Source organism: Macaca thibetana, chromosome 16 (genome assembly GCF_024542745.1).
Source record: "Macaca thibetana thibetana isolate TM-01 chromosome 16, ASM2454274v1, whole genome shotgun sequence".
Lineage (NCBI taxonomy): Eukaryota > Metazoa > Chordata > Mammalia > Primates > Cercopithecidae > Macaca > Macaca thibetana.
This window is the reverse complement of record NC_065593.1, coordinates 23,681,888-23,706,817: the sequence shown is the minus strand read 5'-3', so window position 1 is coordinate 23,706,817 and position 24,930 is coordinate 23,681,888. Positions and strand designations below refer to the sequence as shown.

General features: G+C 52.6%; 1 protein-coding gene across 3 annotated transcripts in view; it reads left to right on the top strand.

The window, feature by feature from the left end:
- SEZ6 (seizure related 6 homolog) overlaps window positions 1-24,930 on the top strand; it is a 50,715-nt gene that overhangs the window by 20,313 nt on the left and 5,472 nt on the right. For 2 of the 3 annotated variants that reach the window (XM_050763313.1, XM_050763312.1), the window contains exons 2-5: window positions 4,827-5,504; window positions 6,777-6,910; window positions 17,169-17,364; window positions 22,932-23,117. In XM_050763313.1, the coding sequence (XP_050619270.1) occupies window positions 4,827-5,504; window positions 6,777-6,910; window positions 17,169-17,364; window positions 22,932-23,117 (1,194 nt within the window). Of the gene's footprint in view, window positions 1-4,826; window positions 5,505-6,758; window positions 6,911-17,168; window positions 17,365-22,931; window positions 23,118-24,930 lie in introns of those variants that run through there. The other variant, XM_050763314.1, reaches the window with a different exon arrangement.

The window sequence follows — 24,930 nt, the reverse complement described above, 5'->3', positions numbered from 1 at the left end:
GTAAGCGGTCCTCTCAGGGAGTCTCAGGCTGGGGTTGGGGGGAAGGGGCCTCCAATCCCAAGAGGGGCCGTAGGGGGGCGGTGCGGGCAGGGAGGCGGGAGCGGGAGAGAATCCACTGGGGAGGCATCCTGAATGGCTCATTAGTGCCGATGAAAGCCTTTTTTCATTTCGTCTAAATACTTTAAACAGGGCTCCCTCCGATGTCTATTTGCATAGCTTAAGAGCTAATGCGGGGGGAGGGCCCAGGCGGCGGCGGGGCCATGCCAGGGCTGGGGGCTGCAGGCCCCGGGAAGTTCCTGGGCTGTCTCCACCCGGGATGGCGTGCGGGGAGGGGAGGGGTGTTTCCCGGACCCAGCCCACTTGGAGAATACAGCCCCAGGCCCTGCGGGAGGGGAGGACCGAGCAACAGGGAGTGCATCCTGTGTTCTCACACCAGGTGGGCCTGGCAAGTGGGGATCACCGGGGACGATCTTGCTGCCACCCACGGACATGCAGGGCCTTGAAGGTGGCTGCCCTTTGCATGGTGCAGTATTATCTTTGTTTTATGGATGAGGTCTTTGACATCCTCAGGGTCACACATGCTGCCACCCAACATGGAACATGGGTAGTCCCCCAGAGAGGAGGGACCCCTACCTGCCAGGGGCCAGCCGCTTCCTACCCTAGAAGGCTGCCTCAGTGTTCCCTTGACAGGGGCTGCCCAACTTCTGACTGTGGCCTTCTCCCTCAGCCTTCAGAACTCTGCTATTCAGGGCATGCAGATTCCCACAAAACCCTTGCAAAGTACCCATTTTATAGCTGAGGAGGTGAAGGCTCTGAGAGGCAACTTGCCAGGCTCACATGACTTTTAAGTGGCAGAACTGACACTTGAACCCAGGTCTGTGTGGCTCTGTGCCCTGGCACAGCAGTGTTGTTGGGTCTCCAGTTTGGGTTCGTGGCTCAGATGTGCTTCAGGCATGGGGTGGGGACTTCCCTGGGTCCCAGCCAGAAGGCTTCCGGAGGGCCTGCTCAACCAGGGCCCAACCCAAGTCCCAATGCCAGAAGTTCTGGCCCCAGACTTCTAAATGGCGTGAGATCTTTGACAAGTCCTTACCTCTCCCTGGACTTAGTTTCTTCAACTGGCTGGAGTGTTCTCTGCTGTGTAGCTCCAGTCTCTCCCTCCCATGAGGCAGGTGGGTGCGTGGAAAGACCTAGGGCTTTGAAGCCAGATCAACGTAGGTTTAAATCCCAGCTGCATCACTGCGAGACTTCAGGTGAGTCTTTGTCTCACCTCTCTAGGCTTCAGGTCTTTGTAAAGTGGAAATAAAATTCCCATCTCCCAGAGGCGCAGCATCTATTAAATGATACAAAGTCTGGGAAGGGCCTGACACAGTAGTGCCTGATGAGACTGGGCATCGGAGCCCCTGACACCTTCTTCTGCTGTCCCCTGTATCATACTCTCCCTTTGTCAGTCCCTGCACCTCTGAATTCAGTCAACCCAGGCAATCCTGGGAAACTAGGAGACAGGTCACAGGACCTCAGGCCTCCAACAGAGTCAACCAGGGGGTCTGGAGATGCCCTCTCCCCAGAAATGGTTGTCTCCCAGAGGTTATCTTACCATCTCTGACAGCGGGTGGCACCCGCTGGGACCAAATGGCAGCTGATTTTGGAATCAATTTGCTTGTTTGATATGCTATCTCGATCCCAGATAGCACAACCAGTGCAATCGACAATGACGGGAGGTGCCCATTAGTGCTGCTCCATTGCTCAGCACCCACCTGGCAGCCAGCAGGAAGAGCTGTGCCTGCCTTGGTCACTTCCTGAATTAGAGGATCTCTGTGCACTCCCTCTCCCAGGGAAGAGTCCCACAGCTACCCACTTTGAGAGCCAAGGGCCCCATCTCTTGTTGGGTACTGTGGAAAGGGGCCACATAAACAATGCCTGGCTCTAGGGGGCTCCAATCTATGTGATTAGAAAAGCACCCCTTCCTTGTGCCATGCTAGAATCAGTCTCAGCTTACCTGGCAAAGCCTGTGTGACATCTGGGGGGTGGGCAAAAAGAGGAGCCCTGTTCTGGCATGTCACAGGCACTGCCTGGACCTTCCATAACTGATTCAGATGAAAGACAGGCACTGGTGGACCATCTGCTCTGGGGGTATGGGCCTGGCTGGACATCTAGATTGGACAGCGTTGTCAGTGGCTGGCATACAATGCCAAGACACAGATGGGCTGCCTTAGTGGGCATCTCAGGAAATAGCAGTTGGTCCTGGTTTCTCAGGGCTGGGGGTGCCCAAGCTCCTCTGCCCCAGAAGAATGGAGAGCCCTCCAACCTGTACCCACCTCCCCCACCCAATTTCCTCCCTCCTCCCATTTGTCTGACACATCAGAGCTGCTATGGTCTCCTGAACAGAACGTAGGCCATCTGCTGCTTCCTCACGCCTGCCAATCCATGGAGTGGGTGTGAGCCTGTGGAATGACAGCCCCACCATCAGACGTGCGGAGGAAGCGACCTTCTCCTTGCAAACTCTGTGATCTCACCCCGGCTGTGTTTCCCTTCAAGTCCTCATGCAGCCATTTTGAGAGCTGTAAGGATCAGAAATATCCTCCCAGGCTTCTCAGAGCTGGCAAAATTCTGTGTGAGCTGAATCTGGAGCCAGCATTCATTGACCTTTCTTGGCAGTTAAGGATCTGGGGATCCGAGTGGGCCACAAGCAGAATACGCATCATCTCTCCAGCTATGTGGTTGAATAAGTCAACATAATCAATAGCAGAGCAATCTGTACCTCAGACCAGAGAGAGCAAATAAGTTTCATCCCCCAGAGCCAATCTCATTGATTGGTAGTGGCTGCCTGGATAACATTGTGAGAAGGAAGCTGCTCCCACATGGGCCTTAGCAAGAAATAACCAAAATTGATCAGCAATGCCTGCCATGGATTAGGGGGTGGGTGCATAGCATGCTAGATTTCCATTCTACACCTGTTTTTGACCCTGCCCTAGATGGAACCTGACTATTGTCACCAGAAAGATTAAGGGAACTATCTATCAAATAGAGAAGGGATGTAATATTATCTCAGTCAATCCTAAAAAAGGAAATCCAATTTTACAGATGCGAAAACTAAGGTTCAGAGAGTTTGGGTGATTTGCCTGAGGGCACACAGCCCTAGAGTAGTGGATCTGGGATTTGAAGTTATGTCTGCCTAGCTCCAGAACTTGGCTCTTCCCACTCTACTCATATTACTGCTCTTTATGGACCATAAAGAGCAGTAGCTTATGGACCATGCTTTATGGACCATAAAAACAGAAAAGAGTACAAAAGAAATGATTTCCTGAGAACTGAGAGAAACTACTGGGCCCCTAACAAAGAAGTCATGCACCCATGGCCGGGTGCAGTGGCTTATGCCTGTAATCCCTAGGAGGCTGAGGTGGGAGGATTGCTTGAGCCTAGGAGTTTGAGACCAGCCCAGACAACATAGTGAGATCCCCATCTCTACAAAAATTCTAAAAATTAACCAGGCATGGTGGCAAGCACCTGTAGTCCCAGCTACTAGAAGTGGGAGTGTGGGGAGTGTGGCTGAGGTGGGAGGATCACTTGAACATGGGAGGTTGAGGCTGCAGTGGAGCCATGATTGCGCCACTGCATTGCAGCCCGGCCCACAGAGCAAGACCCTATCTCAAAACGAACAAATAAAAAAAGAAGTCATGCAACCATGAGGAAATCTAAAATAAAATCCCAAATATGTGACGCATTTCCTGAGGCTAATGACTAGCAGGTTCACTGAGAACGGGAAATGAACTTGAATGCCCTATCATCTCAGGCAGGAAAGACACTGTGGTGGGAGACACACTTACGCTCGCTTAAGGTTTTCATCTCAATTCAACTGGTCGTGTGACTTTGAGCAAGTCACTTCCTCTCTCTGGCCTATTTCCTCATTAGTAAAATAAGTTCTCTACTTTTCATTAGGGATGGCAAATATTTGTCACGTCAGTCTGAGGTGTCAGGTGTGACCTGGTGGAGTGCTGTGTTGAGGAGGATTTTGAGGCTGAACCTGAGAACAGTAGGAAATGGTACATAGATGGGCTAGAAATGTCTGCCTCTGGTGCTGGAGAAAGAGTGTCTCGGCCAGGCGCGGTGGCTCACGCCTGTAATCCCAGCACTTTGGGAGGCCGAGGCGGGCGGATCACAAGGTCAGGAAATCGAGACCACGGTGAAACCTCGTCTCTACTAAAAATACAAAAAATTAGCCGGGCGCGGTTGTGGGCGCCTGTAGTCCCAGCTACTCGGGAGGCTGAGGCAGGAGAATGGCGTGAACCCGGGAGGCAGAGCTTGCAGTGAGCTGAGATCGCGCCACTGCACTCCAGCCTGGGCGACAGAGCGAGACTCCGTCTCAAAAAAAAAAAAAAAAAAAAAAAAAAAGAGAAAAAAAAAAAAAAAAAAAAAAAAAAAAAAAAAAAAAAAAAAGTTGTGTGCGCCAAAAAAAAAAAAACAAAAAAAACAAACCAAAAAACAAAAAAAACAAAAAAAAACCAAACAAAAACACACAAAAAAAAAAACAAGAACAAACAATGCAAAAAACACCAAAAAAAAAAACAAAAAAAACAAAAAAAAAAAACCAAAACAAAAAAAAAAATAACAAAACAAAACAAAAAAAAAAAACACGTGCCACCCTTGAAGTATGTAATAGCGCCTCACTTCCAGCTCATCAGTTCTGTAGTTCCGTGATTCTCAGCAGTGAGCACGCTCCTCAGGGCTCTCTGTCCAAAGAGAGCTGCCCCCCCACAACTACTCGAGCTGGGCGTGATGCTGCTCTCTGGAGCAGGGGGAGAACCTCTGACCATCCCTTATTATTCCAGGACTCTCTTCAGAGGCCCCAACCATGGGGAAAGGACAAGCCCCAGGCATCGAGGAGACAGATGGCGAGCTGACAGCAGCCCCCACACCTGAGCAGCCAGAACGAGGCGTCCACTTTGTCACCACAGCCCCCACCTTGAAGCTGCTCAACCACCACCCGCTGCTTGAGGAATTCCTACAAGAGGGGCTGGAGAAGGGAGATGAGGAGCTGAGACCAGCGCTGCCCTTCCAGCCTGACCCACCTACACCCTTCACCCCGAGTCCCCTTCCCCGCCTAGCCAACCAGGACAGCCGCCCTGTCTTTACCAGCCCCACTCCAGCCACGGCTGCGGTACCCACCCAGCCCCAGTCCAAGGAGGGGCCCTGGAGTCTGGAGTCAGAGCCCCCTGTGCTTCGAATCACAGCTCCCCTACCTCCAGGGCCCAGCATGGCAGTGCCCACCCTAGGCCCAGGGGAGAGACCCAGCACTACACCCCCTAGCAGAGCCTGGACACCAACCCAAGAGGGTCCTGGAGACATGGGAAGGCCATGGGTTCCAGAGGTTGTGTCCCAGGGCGCAGGGATTGGGATCCAGGGGACCATCGCCTCCTCCACAGCTTCAGGAGACGATGAGGAGACCACCACCACCACCACCACCACCACCATCATCACCACCACCATCACCACAGTCCAGACACCAGGTCAGCTCCCTGCTGGCTTGCAGATGTGGAAATGGGGATGAGGGAGGCTGCGGGGCCCCTAAAAGCCTGTCTCTGACACTGTGCCAGCCTACCCTGTCCTTTGGCACCAAGGGCCAGCCTACAGGAGGCATGTGGTTTGGACCCAGATAGTCCTGAGCTCAAATCCTGTTTCTTTGGCCAGGTGCAGTGGCTCATGCTTGTAATCCCAGCACTTTGGGGGGCTAAGGTCAGTGAATCATCTGAGGTCTGGAGTTCAAGACCATCCTGGCCAACATGGCAAAATCCCATCTTTACTAAAAATACAAAAATTAGCCGGGCACAGTGGCAAGCACCTGTAATCCCAGCTACTCGGGAGACTGAGGCAGGAGAATCACTCAAACCTGGGAGGCAGATGTTGCAGTGAGCCGAGATTGCACCATTGCATTCCAGCCTGGGCAACAGTGCAAGACTCTGTCTCAAAAAAGAAAAAATCTTGATTCTTCCACCTATAACATGACCCTAGGAATTCTATTTAACATCTCATCTCTGAGCCTCATCTGTAAAATGGCAATAAGAAAACAAACCTCGGCCAGGCACGGTGGCTCACGCCTGTAATCCCAGCGCTTCAGGAGGCTGAGGTGGGTGGATCATGAAGTCAGGAGATCGAGACCATCCTGGCTAACACAGTGAAACCCTGTCTTTACTAAAAAATACAAAAAATTAGCAGGGTGTGGTGGCAGGCGCCTGTAGTCCCAGCTTTCGGGAGGCTGAGGCAGGAGAATGGTGTGAACCCAGAAGGCGGAGCTTGCAGTGAGCCGAGATTGCGTCACTGCACTCCAGCCTGGGCGACAGAGCGAGACTCTGTCTCAAAAAAAAAAAAAAAAAAAAAAAATACAAAAAATTAGCCAGGCCTGGTGGCGTATGCCTGTAATCCTAGCTACTCGGGAACCTGAGCAGGAGAATAGCTTGAGCCCAGGAGGCAAAGGTTGCAGTGAGCTGAGATCATGCCATTACACTCCAGTCTGGGCAACAAGAATGAAACTCCCTCTCAAAAAAAAAAAAAAAAGAAAACAAAAACAAACCTCACTGAGTCACTGTGAGAACTGAGATAAGATTGCACATGGTAGGTGCCCAATAAAAGGTGTTCCCCTTCCTTCAACAGGAGACTAGACATCACAAGAGGTGGTGTTCACTTCACACACACACACACACACACACACACACACGGTTCAACCTTAGTTGGACCACTTCACAAGAGATGGCACTAGCTTTGTGTCTCCTCCTGCCTCCCAGGCCCCTGTAGCTGGAATTTCTCAGGCCCAGAGGGCTCTCTGGACTCCCCTACAGACCTCAGCTCACCCCCTGATGTTGGCCTGGACTGCTTCTTCTACATCTCTGTCTACCCTGGCTATGGTGTGGAAATCAAGGTGAGTGATCTGGATCTGGCAAGGGCAAAGCTGGGCCTGTTGTATTCTCTTTCTTCAGAGAGGCACATGCTATGAGAGGATGTGGGGATGCTTAGGAGCATCAATTGTCGGGGGCTGCCTAAGGCCAGGGCTGGGAGATGGGCCTAAAACATGGTTGGATTCTGTCCCGTGTGCTTGGCAATGGCCTAGGCCTAGAGGGGCTGTGGGAGGGGGCTCTAGCCTTGGATGGGCAGGGGATTGGGTGAGTATAAACCCTACATCTGAATCTATGGGCTAAGCAGAGAACACAGGGCTGCCGCATTGGGCCTGAGAGAGTCATGGAGCCTCATTCATTCATTCATTTAGCAAATGCTCTCTGAGCAGTTCCTCTGGGTCAGGTCCTGTGCTGGCTTCTGGGATGCAGAGGTGGGGGAAGACAGACCTGACCACACCATTAGAGAGGTGATCAGCTGATAAGAAAGTCAGATCTATAGCCCAGCCTCCTGTCCCCAGCCTCCCTGGGCTATCTCATCCCTCTATTAGAATTAAGACTTTCTCTTAATCCCAAGGCCTGAGGCTGCAGGTCCTCACAGATGTCCCACAGGCTTCTCAACCTCCACAAACCCAAATCTTCCTTTTGTTCCCCCAGAGCCACTCCTGTCCAGGTCAGAAACCTGGAGCAGAACCACCACAGTGCAATGTGGATGGTGTCCCTGGATATGCAACATGGGGTCACCTTGGCCCTTCCCTGTCCCTCTTCCCCCAGTCCCATCAGTTCATCCCAAAATTCTGTCACCATGACACTCCCCTCTAAATCTGTCTGCTTCTCTCCCTCCGTCCCTGCAACCACACGTGGTTTAGTCCTCACCATCCCTCCCTTGATGATGCAGTAGCTGCCTCACTGGTCCCCCCGCCCACACTTGCTCCCTACTCTACCCATCTCCACCTCCACTGCAGTCATTTTTCTCAAATCAATCCTGCCCCTACACCTCTCTAAGGATGCCTAAATCTCGGTCCACCCCTAGCCACTCCTTCCCTTGTTCTTTACCCCTACTTTGCACTAAATAGCTTGCAGCTAACTGAATGGGGCAAACCTTCTTTCCCAAGTCCCAACTGCACATGCTGGTCCCTCTGCCTGGAAGAGTCATCCCACGATGCCCTCCCTTAGGACTCGACCCTGGCATCACCCTCTCTGGGAATTCCCTCAGATCCCCAAAGCCTGGGGCATCCCCCATCTTAGTTCTTAGCAGCAGTCTGCCTTCCATCCATCTATTTACAGCCATCCACCTCCCCAGCTACTGTGAGCTCCTTGAGGGGTGCCTTGTAGTGAAGAGCCCACAGTGGGCACTCCATGCACTGACTGAATGACTGGACAAAGGAACGAGGAAGGAAGGGATGTGGTGACATTTGACTTGAATCTTGGAGACTGACCAGGGGTGGGCAAGAAAGGCATTTAGCCCGGTTGAGGGAATCTGGCAGGGCGCTAAGAAGTGTGTCCTGCTCCCTGCTCCCTGCCTTCTGTTCTGCTTCCCACCCATTCCAATTCCTGCATGTCCCTGGATTGGGGCCTGGAGCCGTCTAGACTTGTCCTGGGGCAGTGCCTCCAGTCCTCCCCTCTCGGGATGTCAGGTCCAGGTCTCTGAATCAGACCCTGTCAGGGGGACCCTCTCCTACCCCTGTTGGGCCCCTCCCCTTCTTCCTACAACCATTTCCTCCTACTCTGCCAAGCCCTGTGCCCCTCACTCTGGGCTGACTGGGAGGGTAATTAGGAACAGCCACCCCCCCTCTCAAGCCATTAGCACTCAGCACTGCTTAATTAAGGTAATTAATGTAAAATCATCACCTAATGAGAGGTGGCACCGGCTGTGGCTCACTGGGTGGAAGGCACCAGCTGCAGGTGTGGGAAAGGGGGTGGAGGGGGCAGGTGCCAGGCTGAGTGCCACCCTGAAGGCCTGGGAGGCTCTATCTGCCCCTCAAGGACTACCACCCCTACTGAAGCCCACTGGACAAGGCTGAACCCAGCCCTGGTACTCTCCACAATGGGGCAAGATGCTGGCTCTGCCTGCCCCCCGCTCTGGCCCAGGCACAAGCCCCACACTGGATGCCCACCCCCTCACACAAACCCTGTGTCTGTTGTCTGGTGCTGCCACATTTTTTTTCTTTTATCAGAATGCAAAAGCCGTTACCAGGCAACCTTGAGACGAAGACCTGCCACAGCCCTGGATTGTTGTCAGGAAATGTGGCAGATGCTGGCCCCACCCTCCACCTCGGTACCATGGAGGCAAGGTCCTTGGGGACACTGTCGGCCCAGATGGCCTGAGATAGTCTGAAGCCATGGAGGGGAGGCGGGCACAGGGTGGCCAGAGCTGGGTCAGCACCCAATTTGGGGAAGGAGCAAGAGACAGAATCAGCCAGAACTAAGCAGGATTTAAGGTTCTTCTTCCAGGGCTAGTTCTGGCAACCTCTACCCCCACCCAGGCCACTTGGGACCTGAAGAATTTCTACACTACACACCAATACCCACTGGAGAGTTGGAAAAACTGAGGCCCAGGCAAGAAAAGGGATTTGCCAAAAGTCGGTCAGTTAATCACTAACTAATGAGTTTTGTTGAGTGGATTTGCTCTACAAGTATACATTGAGAATTTGCTCCGTGCCACGCTCTGCGCTGGGCACTGGGGACACAGACCTTCACGATTAGTAGGGAAGAAAGAACAATGACCATGGAATGCCCATGCTGGCGGGAATGGGGATGGGAAGCACAGGACGGGCACACTCCACCAGCCTGGGGGTCAGAGAAGACTTCCTGGAGGTGATGACACCTGGCCTGAGACCTGTAGGATGAGAAGCCAGCAGCCAAATCTGGCCTGGGCAGCAGCAGGTGCAGCAGGCCTGGCTCTTGAAGGCTGCCCTGGCTGTTTTGGAAAGGTGGCTTTGTTGTGTAGGGGCAGAGGGTAAGCGTAAGGGCTTCCGGATCACACTCCTGCCAGAGGCTCAGCCCAAGAGCAGCGTCCTTCTGCCCAGGCTGACAGTTGGGTCAGGCCATGCTGGACACTGGGGGTGGGATGGGTGGGCAGCTGGAAGGCCTACAGAGCTCCCCATGGCTTCTCAGGCTTGGGGAGAAGGGACTGCCTGTGGCTTCCCTCCATCATGGAGAATTCCCTACCCGCCATGCTATGAATTCACTGGGATCACTGAGGGCAGGTAGATGGGACAAAGTCTGGGCAAGGAGAGTGACAGGAGCCATGGAGGAGAGGACTGTCTTGGGGACCCACAAATCACACCCCTGAGCAAAGCCGCCAGACACCATACTGGGCCCCTAGCATGAGACCACAGCCCTTGCCTAAAGTCTGGGGCCTTGAGCAAGACCTTCTCAATTCCCTTTTTTTTTTGGAGGACCAGCCTCGGGGTACCAGAATCCCTAAAAGCCCTACTCTCTATGGCTTGGACCACAGCCTCTCATAACCTGCTTCATCTCCTGCCTCCTACCTCCTCTGATGGTGCTGCAGTTATTGATGCCCTCTAAGGCCGAAGGTCTGTCCATAGGGAGGAGGCCAGGTCAGGCCCTCTGTGATCCAAGGAGGCTTGCCTGCTTCATCTGGGGATCAGGCACTGGGCTAGGCTCTTTCTTGAGAGGTCCAGAGAAGCTCCTTCAGGATGGGTGGGCATGAGCCTCATGGCCCATGTGGGTCCCAGCCCCTCCCCAGGCAGTCAGTGTCCCCCTGAGGGGTCCAGGCCTTTCCGGGCCTGGCGCCTGCCTCTGTCTACACTTCGCATTCCAAGAGCCTTCCCACTGCCAGCCTCCATCTTGGCTTGGCTGCTTTCTGTACCATCTGGAGCCTGGGCACAGCTGCCCACAGTCCCTGCCCTCATGCCCCAGGTGGCTCTGTTGGCACACAGCTCACCCATGCCAGGCCAACTGATAGTTTGATAGCAGAATACTCTGCCCTTCTAAGCCAGGTCAGGACCAGGCCTGATGTGGGCATCGGGTAGGGGGTCAGTTGGGTGAAATTTCTGGGCAACTTTGTATTTCCTGGCTCTAGGCAGGCTCATCCAAGAGGGATGACAGGGTGCAGGCAGGTCTAGCCCCATGGATTTTGGCCACTCTTCTCATCCCTAAAACAGACATTACACCATAAGGTTTTCTGGATAAATGCCAATTCAGAAGGGCACAGACTCTGTCTTGTAAGACTGGGGTTTCAGGCCGGGCACGTTGGCTCAAGCCTGTAATCCCAGCACTTTGGGAGGCCGAGATGGGCGGATCACAAGGTCAGGAGATCGAGACCATCCTGGCTAACACAGCGAAACCCCGTCTCTACTAAAAACACAAAAAATTAGCCGGGCGAGGTGGCGGCGCCTGTGGTCCCAGCTACTCGGGAGGCTGAGGCAGGAGAATGGCGGGAACCCGGGAGGCGGAGCTTGCAGTGAGCTGAAATCTGGCCACTGCACTCCAGCCTGGGCGACAGAGCGAGACTCCGTCTCAAAAAAAAAAAAAAAAAAAAAAAAGACTGGGGTTTCAGTGTTGGCTCTGCGGCCCACCTCTCTGTGAGCTAAATCCCTGGCCTTCTCTGGGCCTCAGTTTACCTCTCTACAAAAGGAGATTGAATCAGATGATGCACCTGGCTCCTCCTAGCCAGTTCCTTTGAGTGTAGCTCCTTCTCTGGGGTCAGCAAGCTCCCTCATAGGCCTGACTGAGCAGGGGCACCTCAGGTTCTTGGCTCTGCTGCTTGCTTCCTGGCAGCTGCAGAGCCTGGGACAGGGAAAGGGTGGCTCCAAGGTACAGTGCCTCCCAGGCAGAGCCCTGGCAGACCTGAGGGTAAAGTAAGTTCATAGCCAGCTATCATTTCTGCTGCAAATGCCAAGGTTTTACCAGGGTGTGGCCCACATCTCCCCATTAAATGGGAAGATGACTACTACCACCGTGCCCCTCTATGCTAAAACCCTTCCTGGCAGGATCTAACCAAATCCTTACAAACCCATGAAGGAGGTAAACTATCCCCATTTCACAGGCAAAACTGGGGCTCGGAGAGGTCATATGACTTGCCTAAGGCCCCTCAACTGGTCATTGATGGAGCCAGGATTCAATCCAAGACTCAGAAGCCCTTGTTCTTCCCTTGACCCAGGAGATAGGCCTGTCTGTGGCACAAGGCGAATTCAAAGTGGGAGGCCTAGGTGGAGACGGGCACCTGTCAGGATCTGCCCCAGATGCCCTTTCCAAGTCAGCCCTGCCTGATTCTGGGGGACACCCACTTGGAATTCTCCCAGTTCTGGGGAGGGCCTGGGATTGCCAAGCACACAAGACAGGGCACTGGACCAGGAATCAGGAGTCCTGGCCTAGAGTCCTGGCTTTGTCTTGGACTCGCGGTGTGACCAAAGAGGATCTCTCAAATTCTCTGATTTCAAGGTTCCCTTATCTATAAAGTGCAGGAAAACAGCCTGCCCTGTCTTCCTTATTGAGGCTTTGTGAGAGCTGAAGACATAATGGATGTGAAAACTGCGAAGGTTCTTATGGGAAAATTGTGATCATCCTATGGTTGCTGGGAGGGAGCACAGGTGTGTGAGGGCCTGCACATACTAGGACACGTTTGAGGGGCTGTGTGCTTGTAAGTGGGTCTGTGTCCGAGTACACACAGGTGATGGTGACCAAGAGAGACTAGGAGACCTGTAGCCAGCATCTGGGGGTGGGGATCGCACACAAGAGTCATCTTAGAGCTCATCTGCCTATGCTGGGTTGTACTGGTGCAAATGTGTACAAAAACCGTAGCGCCATCTCACCTGTGGGTTACGCCATTAGGGCACGTGCTGGAGGCCTGACTGACAGCTTCTATGGGGACAGACAGGCCAGATGAGGCTGTTGATCTAGGGGTTGGCAGAAGACAACCTGAATCCTTCCCACCTCCCATCCTGGAAAGGGCCAGCCTCTCAAAGTGGCTATATTTCTTCCTTGAGCTGACCCCATGGTCTGCTGGAAGCAGGGCAGTGTTAGACAGCCCAGGGTCCTGTAGGAATTGTCCTCAGCTCCCCCTGCTTCTGTCTTCCCCCTGCCTGGCCCCCAGGTCCCCTCCTATCACTGGCTATGGATATGGAAGACAGCCCTCATGAACACAGCTGACATTTCAATCTGTCTCCCAAGCTCTACGGATGCCTGCAAATTGCATCAAGACTTCATCACCCCTCCTGTCTGACACCCAGCCCTGTCTGGCCCCTGTCAGCCTGGCCCTCAAACAAGTGACAAATTACATTCCAGCCACTGCAGCAGACCCGCAAGAGGGTGCTTGAAACCCAGGGGACCAGAGCTGCACAGACAGCCTCTGACTGAGAACAGGGAGCCTTCTGGATAGGAGCCACTTCATTCCACACTCTCATCCCAACCCTCACCACCAAGCTGGGCTGGGAGCCAGGCCAGCTTGAAAGGGCCATGCCTCCCCCAGACCAGAAGGGGCCAGAGGTCTCAGTCTCAGTCTTCCCAGCTTTACAGACTGCTAGGAGCAAGGGTGGCTGGTGGGAACTCAAATCCCAACATCTTAAAAAAGCCAGGCCAAGCCAAGACCCATCTCCTTGCTAAACCTGGCGGGGCTGGAGCTTGGGAATAAAGACGTCTAGATGTCAGGCCGGGCACAGTGGCTCAAGCCTGTAATCCCAGCACTTTGGGAGGCCGAGATGGGCGGATCACGAGGTCAGGAGATCGAGACCATCCTGGCTAACACGGTGAAAGCCCGTCTCTACTAAAGAATACAAAAAACTAGCCGGGTGAGGTGGCGGGCGCTTGTAGTCCCAGCTACTTAGGAGGCTGAGGCAGGAGAATGGCGTAAACCCGGGAGGTGGAGCTTGCAGTGAGCTGAGATCCGGCCACTGCACTCCAGCCTGGGCGACAGAGCGAGCCTCCATCTCAAAAAAAAAAAAAAAAAAAAAAAAAAGATGTCTAGATGTCTATTTCTACAGAAGATGCCCCCATGAAGTTGGGAGGATAGAGAGCTGCCTTGTCTCAGCAAGGCAAGACTGCTTAACCCCTATGTGATCTTTTGCAAGTTCCTTAGCCTCTCTGTGCTTCTGTTTACTTGTGGGTATTTTACCACCTATCTTATAGAACTGTGGTGAGGACAAAAAGCACCTACTACAAGGTTTGACACACTCTATGATGGCAATTGTTGTTACTCTGTCACTACAGCTTCTCTCTGGTCCCCCAAAGCAGCAAGATGAGGAGCAAGAAGCTAGAGGTCAAGCCAGAGGTATACGGGGAACTAGGAAGAAAATCCAAATTAATTTCTAGTAATACTTCTCTGCCTTTGCTTTCGTGGTAATTTCCCTGTAGTGAGCATCCTCCCTTCCTCCTTCTCCCAGTGCTCCTCTCTTCAAGGCGCTCTGAGACCCACCTGCTTCAGGCGCTTTCCCTGAGCCTCTAAGCCCTTCGCTCTTCCCCCCGAGGATTCCTGCTGCCTGCATTCGGTGCCACTTAAGGCGGAATTATATGCTGCCTGGCATCTCTCGATAATTACAGATTCCACGTGTGTGAGTCTTGTTTTCCCAACTCTAGAATCACAGAATCTCCAAGTTTGAAGGGACCTCATCCAGCCTCCGCCTGCTGCAGGAATTCCCTGAGGAATGTCCCCAGCAGATGGTCAGGCAGCCTCCGCCCAAACGTGCCTGGGTGGGGAGTTTCTCACAGAGAGGAGATGCCTCGGCCTCCAGCACCCTGCCTTGAGCCTTCTCTTCAGCCCAAAGACCCACCAGGTCTTTCCTCTCAGGCAGGGGTAGGGACCTCTCCCTGCCCAGCTGCCCCTTCTGAAGTCCCCAGGGCACATCTCTTCTCAGCACCCAGTCTGAGGGGCCCTGAGCCTCGCAGCAGCCATCTCCTTGGACCTGGCTGGGCTCAGCATCCTCTATGCTTCTCAGCTCACAGGTATCTGATGGGGAATGTTCCTCCAGCAGCCCACACATTTACTCTCTCCACACATCTTTGTTGAGACTGGCCAGCGAAGAGGGCATTGTGACCCAACATGCCACCCTGGGCTTTAACAGCAAGATGGGCAGGGGCCAGTGGGGAGAGTCTGAAACAGAAGGACTGCCTGGCCTAGGCTGGGAGGCAGAGGATGTGGCCCTGAGATCTGAAAAGATGACCAGCTTCATCAGGAGAGGAAGAAGGGAAGGCACTGCCCCCCACAGAGTCCCATATGTGGATGCCCAGGGTGCGGAAGTGAGGGGTGGTCTGTGGCTGCAGTGCACATTAATGAGGGCTGCAGAGACACTGGCACCAAATGTGAGCTGGGCAGTTTGGACCGTGTCCTCTGGGCAATCTGAAATCAGCAGGAGATGAGTTGGGGATGGGAAGTGTGAGACAGACAGAAAGCCATTCTCAAGTGAAAAATAATGGGCAGGAGGTAATTAGGGCCAGGACATTAACAAAAGGATAGAGAAGAGGAACCCATTGGAGTATTTGGGAAATAAGATTGGGAAGGATTTGGTGACTCACTGATGCCACTTAACCAGGTGGTGAACCCTTGAAGACCCTGCTTCAGAGCAACATGGTAGAAAACTTGAGCCCATGTAGATCAGTGCTTTTGAGTTGCCCGAGGATCCTGTTAAAATGCAGAGCATGCTTTAGTGGGTCTGAGGTGGAGTCTGAGATTCTGCATTACTTTTTCTTTTTCTTTTTCTTTTTTGGAAATGGAATTTCGCTTTTGTTATCCAGGCTGGAGTGCAATGGCGTGATCTCAGCTCACTACAACCTCCGCCTCCCAGGTTCAAGCAATTCTGCCTCAGCTGCTCGAGTAGCTGGGATTACAGGCATGCGCCACCACGCCCGGCTAATTTTTATATTTTTAGTAGAGATAGGGTTTCTCCACGTTGGTCAGGCTGGTCTTGAAATCCCAACCTCAGGTGAGCTGCCCGCCTCGCCCTCCCAAAGTGCTGGGATTACAGGCGGGGCCACAGCGCCCAGCCAAGATTCTGCATTTCTTACAAGTTCCCAGGTGAGGCTGATGCTGCTGGTCCAGGAACCACGTTTTAAGTAGCAGAGAACTCCACTAGTTCGTTTTATAAAATGAGGAAACTGAAGTTCAAATAGCAGCTTTTTTGTCCAAGATCACATGGTTAGGATGAGGTCCCACATCTCTGGGCTCCCAATCAATCCAGTGTTCCTTCTATCAAGCCATGCTGCTAATTTCCCTTTGGGCAGAGTCTGTCCTTGTCCAATCCTTGTTTGCCTGAATGGAGGCATGGAGCCCAGAAAGATGCTCAAGGGACTGAGGGCCTGAAGATCAGCATGGTAGCAGAGGAGCCTGTGACAGCCAGGGGAAAGGATCGGAGAAAGAGGCTCAGATAAAAGAGACAGAGAATCACGACTGACATGTGGAGGGGCGTGGTGTAAGGCCCGGCTGACAGTCAGCAGGGGCCAAGTTGGGCAGGGCCTTGAGGGCTAAGCAAGGAGTTTGGACTACATATTATGGGCTTCATGGACTCAATAGGGAGCCACTGGAGGACTTAGACAAGGAAGCACCATGATCAGCAACAGATCTAAGACTGTTAACTGGCTGTGTTCAGAAAATACTGCTGTAGAGGGAGGAGTGGATTAAGCCCTACAGGCAGGAAGGCTGGCCAGGAGGCTGCTGCAGTGATGTAGTGCGCAGTAATGGCGATGAGCTGGGGAAGTGGCAGTGGGGATGAAGAGTAATGAATAGATTTGAGATCCAGTTGACAGGACTGAATGACTGATTGGGTATGAGGGAGGAGGCAAGATACCATTTTCTGATTTGGACACGGAGGGAGCTAGCAAGATCATTCCCAGGTGAACTGCTGGCTGGGGGAAGACAGTCACCTAGCATGAGGCAGGCTGGGTGTGAGGCATCCAACAGGGATGTCCAGGGGAAGCTGGGCACGTGGATCCGACACTTAAGACCTCATACTGCTGACCAGGGCATCGGACTCCATCTGGTTCAACACACCTCCCCCATCCCTACTTTACAGATGAGAAAACAGAGCCCAGGGAGGGGAAGGACAGGAAGCAGCTGGTGTATCTGAAAATCTGTGGAGACAGAAAGATGTGTTTACAAATCCCAGTTCTTCTAAGAATCTCTATGGGACCTTGGATAATTAATGTCTCTGAACTTTTGGTCCTGTCTCACACTGTGATGAGCTCCTCCTACACTGCTGAAGCGCCCGGCTCAGGGGCTGGGGGCTCCGATGCTCAAGGGGCATTGAGGATTGATCTGTCCGGGGCCTGCAGGATTCAGGCAGCAGGAAGAAGCCTGACTGCTTTGCTTTCCTCTCTCTACTCCACCGGCAGGTCCAGAATATCAGCCTCCGGGAAGGGGAGACAGTGACCGTGGAGGGCCTGGGGGGGCCTGACCCACTGCCCCTGGCCAACCAGTCTTTCTTGCTACGGGGTCAAGTCATCCGCAGCCCCACCCACCAAGCGGCCCTGAGGTTCCAGAGCCTCCCACCACCGGCTGGCCCTGGCACCTTCCATTTCCATTACCAAGGTAAGGCCTGGGTAGCTGAAGGCGGAACCAGCCCAGACTCACTGCCCTCCTTGCGGGAGAGACGGGTCTCTGTGCAATTACATCCTAGAGGGAAGAAGCAGGGAGGGGCTAGTGACACATAGCACAAGTGTCCAGTGAAGCTCTGGACAATTGGAGGTAAGTATCGCACATCTGAAACCTCCAGGATCTTCTCTCTTCCACCCACCACCCTGCAGAGAGCTGGTCTTGACTCAGGATCAGGCAGCCTCCAGGTGTGCCCATTGTCCCTCATTCATCCATTCAGCAAACTTTTCCTAGGCACCTGCTCTTTGCCAGGCTTGTGCTGGACACTGGCAATGTCAGGATGCACCAAAACGTCCTTGTCCTCAAGGAGTTCTTTCTCAGGAGGAGGCAGACACTTAAACAGGCAATAACAATAGAAGCCCTTCCCCTATGCAAGAGGGTGAAGGTCAAAGGGATTTGACAATGACCATCTGGAGGTCTTAGCTGCCAGACTGCCCTTCCTGAACTGCCTCACCCACCTTGACCTGGCCCATGCCCCAATCAGCTCAGAACACCTCTGGAAATAAGGGAGCAGCATGATGCGATGAAAAAAATCACAGACTCAGGCAATGGGCAGATCTGTGTTTGAATCTCCTCACTGGCTATTGACCTTGGACAGGTCATTTGACCTCTCTGACCCTTCTGCTGTAATATGAAACCAAAACACCTACCCCACAAAGTCATGGTTAGGATTAAGCAAAATGGTACACGTCAAGTGCTTAGCACATGCTCCATTAAGGAAACCAGTATTACATGACTGGCAGGATGGGAAAGGGAGGAAAAGGGGCTCAGGACTTCGAAGCTCTCTCAGTTGTGTCCCTCCTACCCATCCCCCTCTCTGAGCACAAAGTCAGCTTGATCCTTTGCATGGGTTAACTAGTTGAGACTAGGGAGAACTAATAGGGAAATAATTGGTGTGAACAATCACGGGATTGTCTTGCATTGTCATGGACCACTTCTGTGGCCCTGCAGGGGACCACAGCTGGGCAGAAGAGCCAGCACTCTGGAGATGGGGCTGTTTGGAACCCCACCTAAGGAGCACTCACCCCACCTTCAGCCCTCCACCCAAACTAAGGGAGCAGTCTGGCATAGCAGCAGGGAGCCTGGAAGTGGATGGGGCTGCAGAGGGGCTTGGCAGAGGCAAGGGGCCAGCTGAGGCAAGGGTGAAACGTCTAGGCGGCCCAGCTAGCCTCCCTAATGGCTCATCAATCCTCCCTGGCAGCAGGCATAATTTCACGCCATGGTAACCTTCTCTCTTGCTGCAAATTCCTTTGCACAAAACTCTGGACCTCCTCTCTGTCGGGCCAGACAAAGGTGGCTGAATGGCAGTGAGCTGGAGGCCCAGCAAGGGGGAGCAACCTCCAAGGAAGGACTGGGAGAGCTGGCCTGGTCCTGCCTCCTTCTCAGCTCCCAGAAGCCCTCCCTCGTCAGCCCAGTTTTTGTCAATGATCAGCTCTTGCCTTAATGAGTGTAATTCCCCTAATTATAGGCTGTAATTAGCCCTGATCCCAGAGATGGGAACAGGAGAAGCATGTGCTCACATGCCAATCTCTGTGGGCTAGAGAAAGAGGGTGCCAGAAGAGGGGGTGAGGGGCCTAGTACCCACACCTGTGCTGGAGCTGTCCAAGCTGATGTTGGAGGTCCCAAGGATGAGCCCTCACAAGGGCCTCATCGCAGGACCAAGTTCCAACTCCCTTCCTACAGCCTCAGGCAGGGTGGGGAGGCAGACGGCCCTGACAGACATTCCCCTCCTCCATCCCCAGCATTCCTGGCACTGGACTTGGCTCCAGAAACAGACTCCAGTGATAAAATAACTCAACAGATTGCAGTGGTGCAGGCTCCCCGGGAACGGTTGTCATGGCAACAGGAGGAAGCTCATCCTGGGAAGTGGTACTTTAACTACTATGGAGTCTGGGGTCTTCATTGTCTGCCCCCAGCCTCCTACCCTCACCCTATTCCAGGCCAGTTTCCTCATCTGTGAAATGAGGGCCCTCCCTTACTAGAGTTGTGATAAGAACTCAAAGGGGAAGATGTAGGGGGAAATGCTGGGCCTGAATCTGGCCTGGTCTAGACCCCACTAGGCATCAGTTAACCTCTTAACCTCCGCCACTCTGGGCGTGGTGCCCCCCACCCCTTTCCCCATCCCATCCTGGCCTGGGATCTCTCCCCAGGTCACTGTGAGTGGCTGCCCTGGACAACCACCCAGAGCAGGCTTGTCTGTTACTCTCAGATTTCTCTGACTCCTGAACCCAAGTTTCTACTTCAAATGGGGATGCAGGTGGGGTGGTGGTGGAAAGCAAGAAGGCTCCAGAGCCCAGGAGCTTCAAGTTCCTGGTCTAGCGCTTCCTTGCTATGTGATGAGGGCACAGGGTCTCTCTGAACCTGTTCTCATCTGAAAATGGGCTAATAGCCCCTACCTTGCCTGCCTTCCTCCCAAGCATATTGTAGACATCAAGAAAGAAGAGTGTGGAGGCATTTTAGAATCTGGAAGGTACATGCAGATGTGAGGTGCTATTATTAATCAAGATTACAAACAATAACAGCAGGCTGATGTCTTAGGCATTTGTTCAGGAACTGCACATATGTCTTCTCACTTAACCTCCACAACCTTGGATGTAATACTGAAAATGGGTGGATAAATGAGGCAACTGAGGCAGAGAGAATTTAGGTAACTTGTCCGCGGTGGCACAGCACGTAGGGAAGAAGCCTGCATTCAAACCCAGGCAGTCTGACCCACAGTCCACCTGCTGAGCACTGCCCTGTACTGCCTGCCAAGCACAACTAGCCACTTACTGACCATTCTTTCCAGAGCCCCATGAGAGACAGAAGAGGACGAATTCTCCTCCCACTTTCACAGATATAGTAACAGGACAGGTGAAAGTCATAAAACTCAAATTTATGGACCCTGGTCTGCACAGAGACAGCCCCTTTTTCTTTTTCTTTTTAATGGGGGGAGGAAAGAGGGCCCATTTTTCTATTCACACAAAGGCACCCAGGAACAGACACCTTGCATGGACCTCTCCTCCCATTTACCTGATACTATCAGTGGGGCTGCCCCCACCCCAAGACCCAAGTTCTTCAGTCTAGACAATCCTCACTTTTCTGACCACCCCAGGGGTTATCAGGCTCTGTAGCACAAGCCTCTTGCCTCTCCTTGACCCCTCCAGGCCTCTGCTCTCACCTCTCAGAGGCAAGCCAGGATCTTCACTTTTTTTTGAGAAAGAGTCTCGCTCTGTCACCCAGGCTGGAGTGCAGTAGCACAATCTCCACTCACTGCAACCTCTGCCTCCTGGGTTCAAGCAATTCTCCTGCCTCAGCCTCCCAAGTAACTGGGACTACAGGCGGGTGCCACCACGCCCAGATCAATTTTTTTTGTATTTTCAGTAGAGATGGGGTTTTACCATGTTGGCCAGGCTGGTCTTGAACTCCTGACTTTGTGATCTACATACCTCAGCCTCCCAAACTGTTGGGATTACAGGCGTGAGCCACTGCGCCTGGCCGGATCTTCACTTTTATTTTATTTTATTTTATTTTATTTATTTTTTGAGACATGGAGTCTCACTCTGTCGCCCAGGCTGGAGTACAGTGGCACGATATCGACTCACTGCAACCTCCGCCTCCCAGGTGCAAGTGATTCTCCTGCCTCAGCCTCCCGAGGCGTCTGCCACCGTGCCCAGCTAATATTTTTGTTTTTTTTTTTTAGTAGAGATGGGGTTTTGCCATGTTGGCCACGCTGGTCTTGAACTCCTGACCTCGGGCCATCCGTCCGCCTCAGCCTCCCAAAGTGCTGGGATTACAGGAGTGAGCCACTGCATGCGGTTGAGCCTTTTAGCTACCACCCCAGCTTGACCCCAGGATCTGGATATGCCAGGTAGTTTTGTAGGATTTGCTGCCACCATTTGGTCAAATTTGGTATGACAATTCCAAAGCGACCAGGTTTCCCAGGGCAACTTGTTCTTCCTGCAACTTCCATGAAGGCAGTGCACTGCCTCCCTGCCGTCGTCCCCATCTTTTTCTTGTTTGATGTTGTTTTTTTGAAACAGGGATGCACTCTGTCACCTAGGCTGGAGCTCAGTGGTGCAATCATAGTTCACTGCAGCCTTAAACTCCTAGGCTCAAGCGATCCCACTTCAGCCTCCTGAGTAGCTAAGACTACAGGTACACATCACCATGCCTGGCTATTTTTTTTTAAATTTTTATAGAGATGGGGATACCTCACTATATTGCCCAGGCTGGTCTCAAACTCCTGGCCTTAAGCAACCCTCCCACCTTGCCCCAGCCTACCACCATTCTGGATTTTGTTTGTTTGTAAGTTTGTTTTTTTGAGACAAAGTCTCACCCTTGTCCCCCGGGCTGGAGCGCAATGTCATGACCACAGCTCACTGCAACCTCTGCCTGCAGGGTTCAAGCGATTCTCCTGCCTCAGCCTCCCGTGTAGCTGGGATTACAGACGCCTGCCATCACGCCCGGCTAATTTTTGTATTTTTAGTACAGATGGGATTTCTTCATGTTGGCCAGGCTGGTCTCGAACTCCTGACCTCAGGTGATTCGCCCGCCTCGGCCTCCCAAAGTGCTGGGATTACAGGCTTGAGCCACCGCTCCCGGCTGTTTGTTTGTTTTGAGATGGAGTTTTGCTCTCGTTGCCCAGGCTGGAATGTAATGGCACAATCTCGGCTCACCACAACCTCCACCTCCGGGTTCAAGCGATTCTCCTGCCTCAGCCTCTCAAGTAGCTGGGATTACAGGCATGTGCCAGCATGTCCTGCTAATTTTGCATTTTCAGTAGAGACGGGGTTTATCCATGTTGGTCAGGCTGGTCTCGAACTCCCGTCCTCAGGTGATTCACCTGCCTCAGCCTCCCAAAGTACTGAGATTACAGGCATGAGACACCGACCCGGCCGCCATTCTGTTTTAAAAGAAGTCCACAGCCATTGGCATCAAGCTTTTTAGCATTTCTCAGTGAATACTGGGAAAGCCTTTACTGTCTGACTTCAGTCTTTGCTGCTGCAATTCATATTTATTCCCTAAAGGAAAAACAGTATCAACACTTTACATCAGTATAGGTTTTTCACTATTTCTAGTGCTTTCATGTCTAGAGTCATTCAATAAGCATATATTGAAGATATATTATCAGCTGGGTACCAGGGATACCAAGCTAGATAAAATACTATCCCATTTATTCTCACAGTAACCCTGTGGGTGGGCTGGGATTTTAAACCTCATTTAACAAATGAGGAAACACACACAAAAAGATTAAATAACCTGCCTAAAGTGTCACAAAGTTTGAGCCAGAACCCAACCCTTCTAATTTCCAGCTCTGTGTCTGCTCCACTAACCAGCCCAGGCTGCCGGAAATATCATTGACACCTTCTAGGAAGGAGATTGGAGTCGTTTTGGAACTCCTAGTGCTTCCTCTGGCCCCAAATGACACCTCCAGGCAGACTGAGGCAGACCTTCCCCCACCAATGGCTTAGCTCCCGCCCCCACCCTGCACATGTACAGTGTTGCCCGTTCTCTGTTTGCAGCCTATCTCCTGAGCTGCCACTTTCCCCATCGTCCAGCTTATGGAGATGTGACTGTCACCAGCCTCCACCCAGGGGGTAGTGCCCGCTTCCATTGTGCCACTGGCTACCAGCTGAAGGGCGCCAGGCATCTCACCTGTCTCAATGCCACCCAGCCCTTCTGGGATTCAAAGGAGCCAGTCTGCATCGGTGAGTGTCCCCAGGCGAAAGGGCTCAGTGCCGAGCAGAGAAGTGAGGTGGGGGCTCCCCCCTGCTCTCTATTGCTGTCTGCCACTTTAATTTGCTCTTCATAAGGAAGCCAGAAAATGGCCGCGCACCTCAGTGGCATTCATCCAACCTGCACTTACTGAGCATCTACTAGATGAAAGCACCACAGGTATACAGAGCTGAATTAAACAGGGATTATGCCCTCAAAGAACCCACATTTCCAGGAAAGGGGGAAAGGAGAAAGCAGAGAGGTCACCAATTTCCAGGGCAAGAAGTAAAAAGCACCAATGAAAAGACATAAAGTGACCTGGGAGGCCAGGGCACAATCATTCTTAGCTGGACATTTAAGAGGCTTCCTAGGGGAGGTGGCACTGCAGGTTTGACATTTAGATGGAGGGAACAACGTGGGCAGGGACATAGAGGCAGGAAGGTGAGGGTGTTTAGGGACACAGAAGACAGCCAGGTTTGGCTGAAGTCTGAGACAATGTGGCAAGGGCAATGGGAGGGCCTTGAGTGTCGGGGCAAGATACAGGCTGAGGAGCTGTTGAAGCTTATGAGAGAAGGGAGGGGCTTAGAATGCCTCAGGAGATGGCTGGGAGGCCAGCCAGGCAAGACAGTTTGAACTTACATTGTGAGTTGGGGAAAGAAGAGGAGGGAAGTTCCAGAAACTGATGGGAACTGGGGAAAGGGAAAGGGAACTCCCGGGTCTGGTCCTGAGTGATCAGGTCTGGGATTGCCACCAATGAAAGGGGGCTTGTTGGAGAAAGGAAGACGCAGTATTTCATTTGCAGTATGAAAGGCAACTTGGGCTTTTCTTTTTAGTGGGTATGGGCTTAGGCTTTTGAATTTTTTTTTTTTTTTTAGATGGAGTCTCCCTTTGCCACCCAGGCTGGAGTGCAGTGGCACGATCTCCGCTCACTGCAACCTCTGCCTCCCGGGTTCAAGTGATTCTCCTGTCTCACTCTCCAGAGTAGCTGGGGTTACAAGTGTATGCCACCACACCCAGCTAATTTTTTTGTATTTTTAGTAGAGATGGGGTTTCACCATGTTGGCCAGTCTGATCTCGAACTCTTGACCTCAGGTGATCCACTTGCCTCGGCTTCCCAAAGTGCTGGGATTACAGGCTTCAGCCACCGTTGAATCCAGCGATGAATCTTATTTCATTCTATAAATTCTTCTTGGGTGCCAGGCACAACCAGAGATGAATAACACAGACGCATTCTCAGCCCTCAAGGATCTAGCGGGGAGGCCAGCAAGCAGCTCAGTGCAGAGGATGCTACAATAGGAGTAAAGGCAGAGTGGTGGAGGGGCCTCAGGGACAGAAAGCTACTCCAAGATGAGGGAGGAGACAAGCAAGGCTTCCCAAGGAGACAGGATGAAAGGATTTCAGAAATATTAGTTTGGGAAAGTGGGGTGGATTCCTGGAACAGCATATGCAGAAGTGTGGAGGCATGAAATAGCATGAGATAGTGAGGACACAGTGAAGTGTGCCTGAAGGAGAGGGTATGCAGGGAGAGGGGACTGAAGCAGAGTCTAGAGAGAGTTGGATTCATAAAGGGCTTGAATGCTATTTTCAGCTTTAACTCCAAGAAGGTTGAAGCCCACAGTAAGGGCTTTAATAAAGTCCACCTGGGGAAGAGTCGGCCTTCTAGAGAAGTCAGCAGAGAGGGAAAGTGACTTACCTGGGCACACAAGCAGGCAGTGACACATCTACCCACAGTCAAGAGAGATGCCCTGGTGAGCCCCAAGGGTGTGAAAGGTTAGGCGGCAGGATTCTGGAGCTCAAGATGCCTGG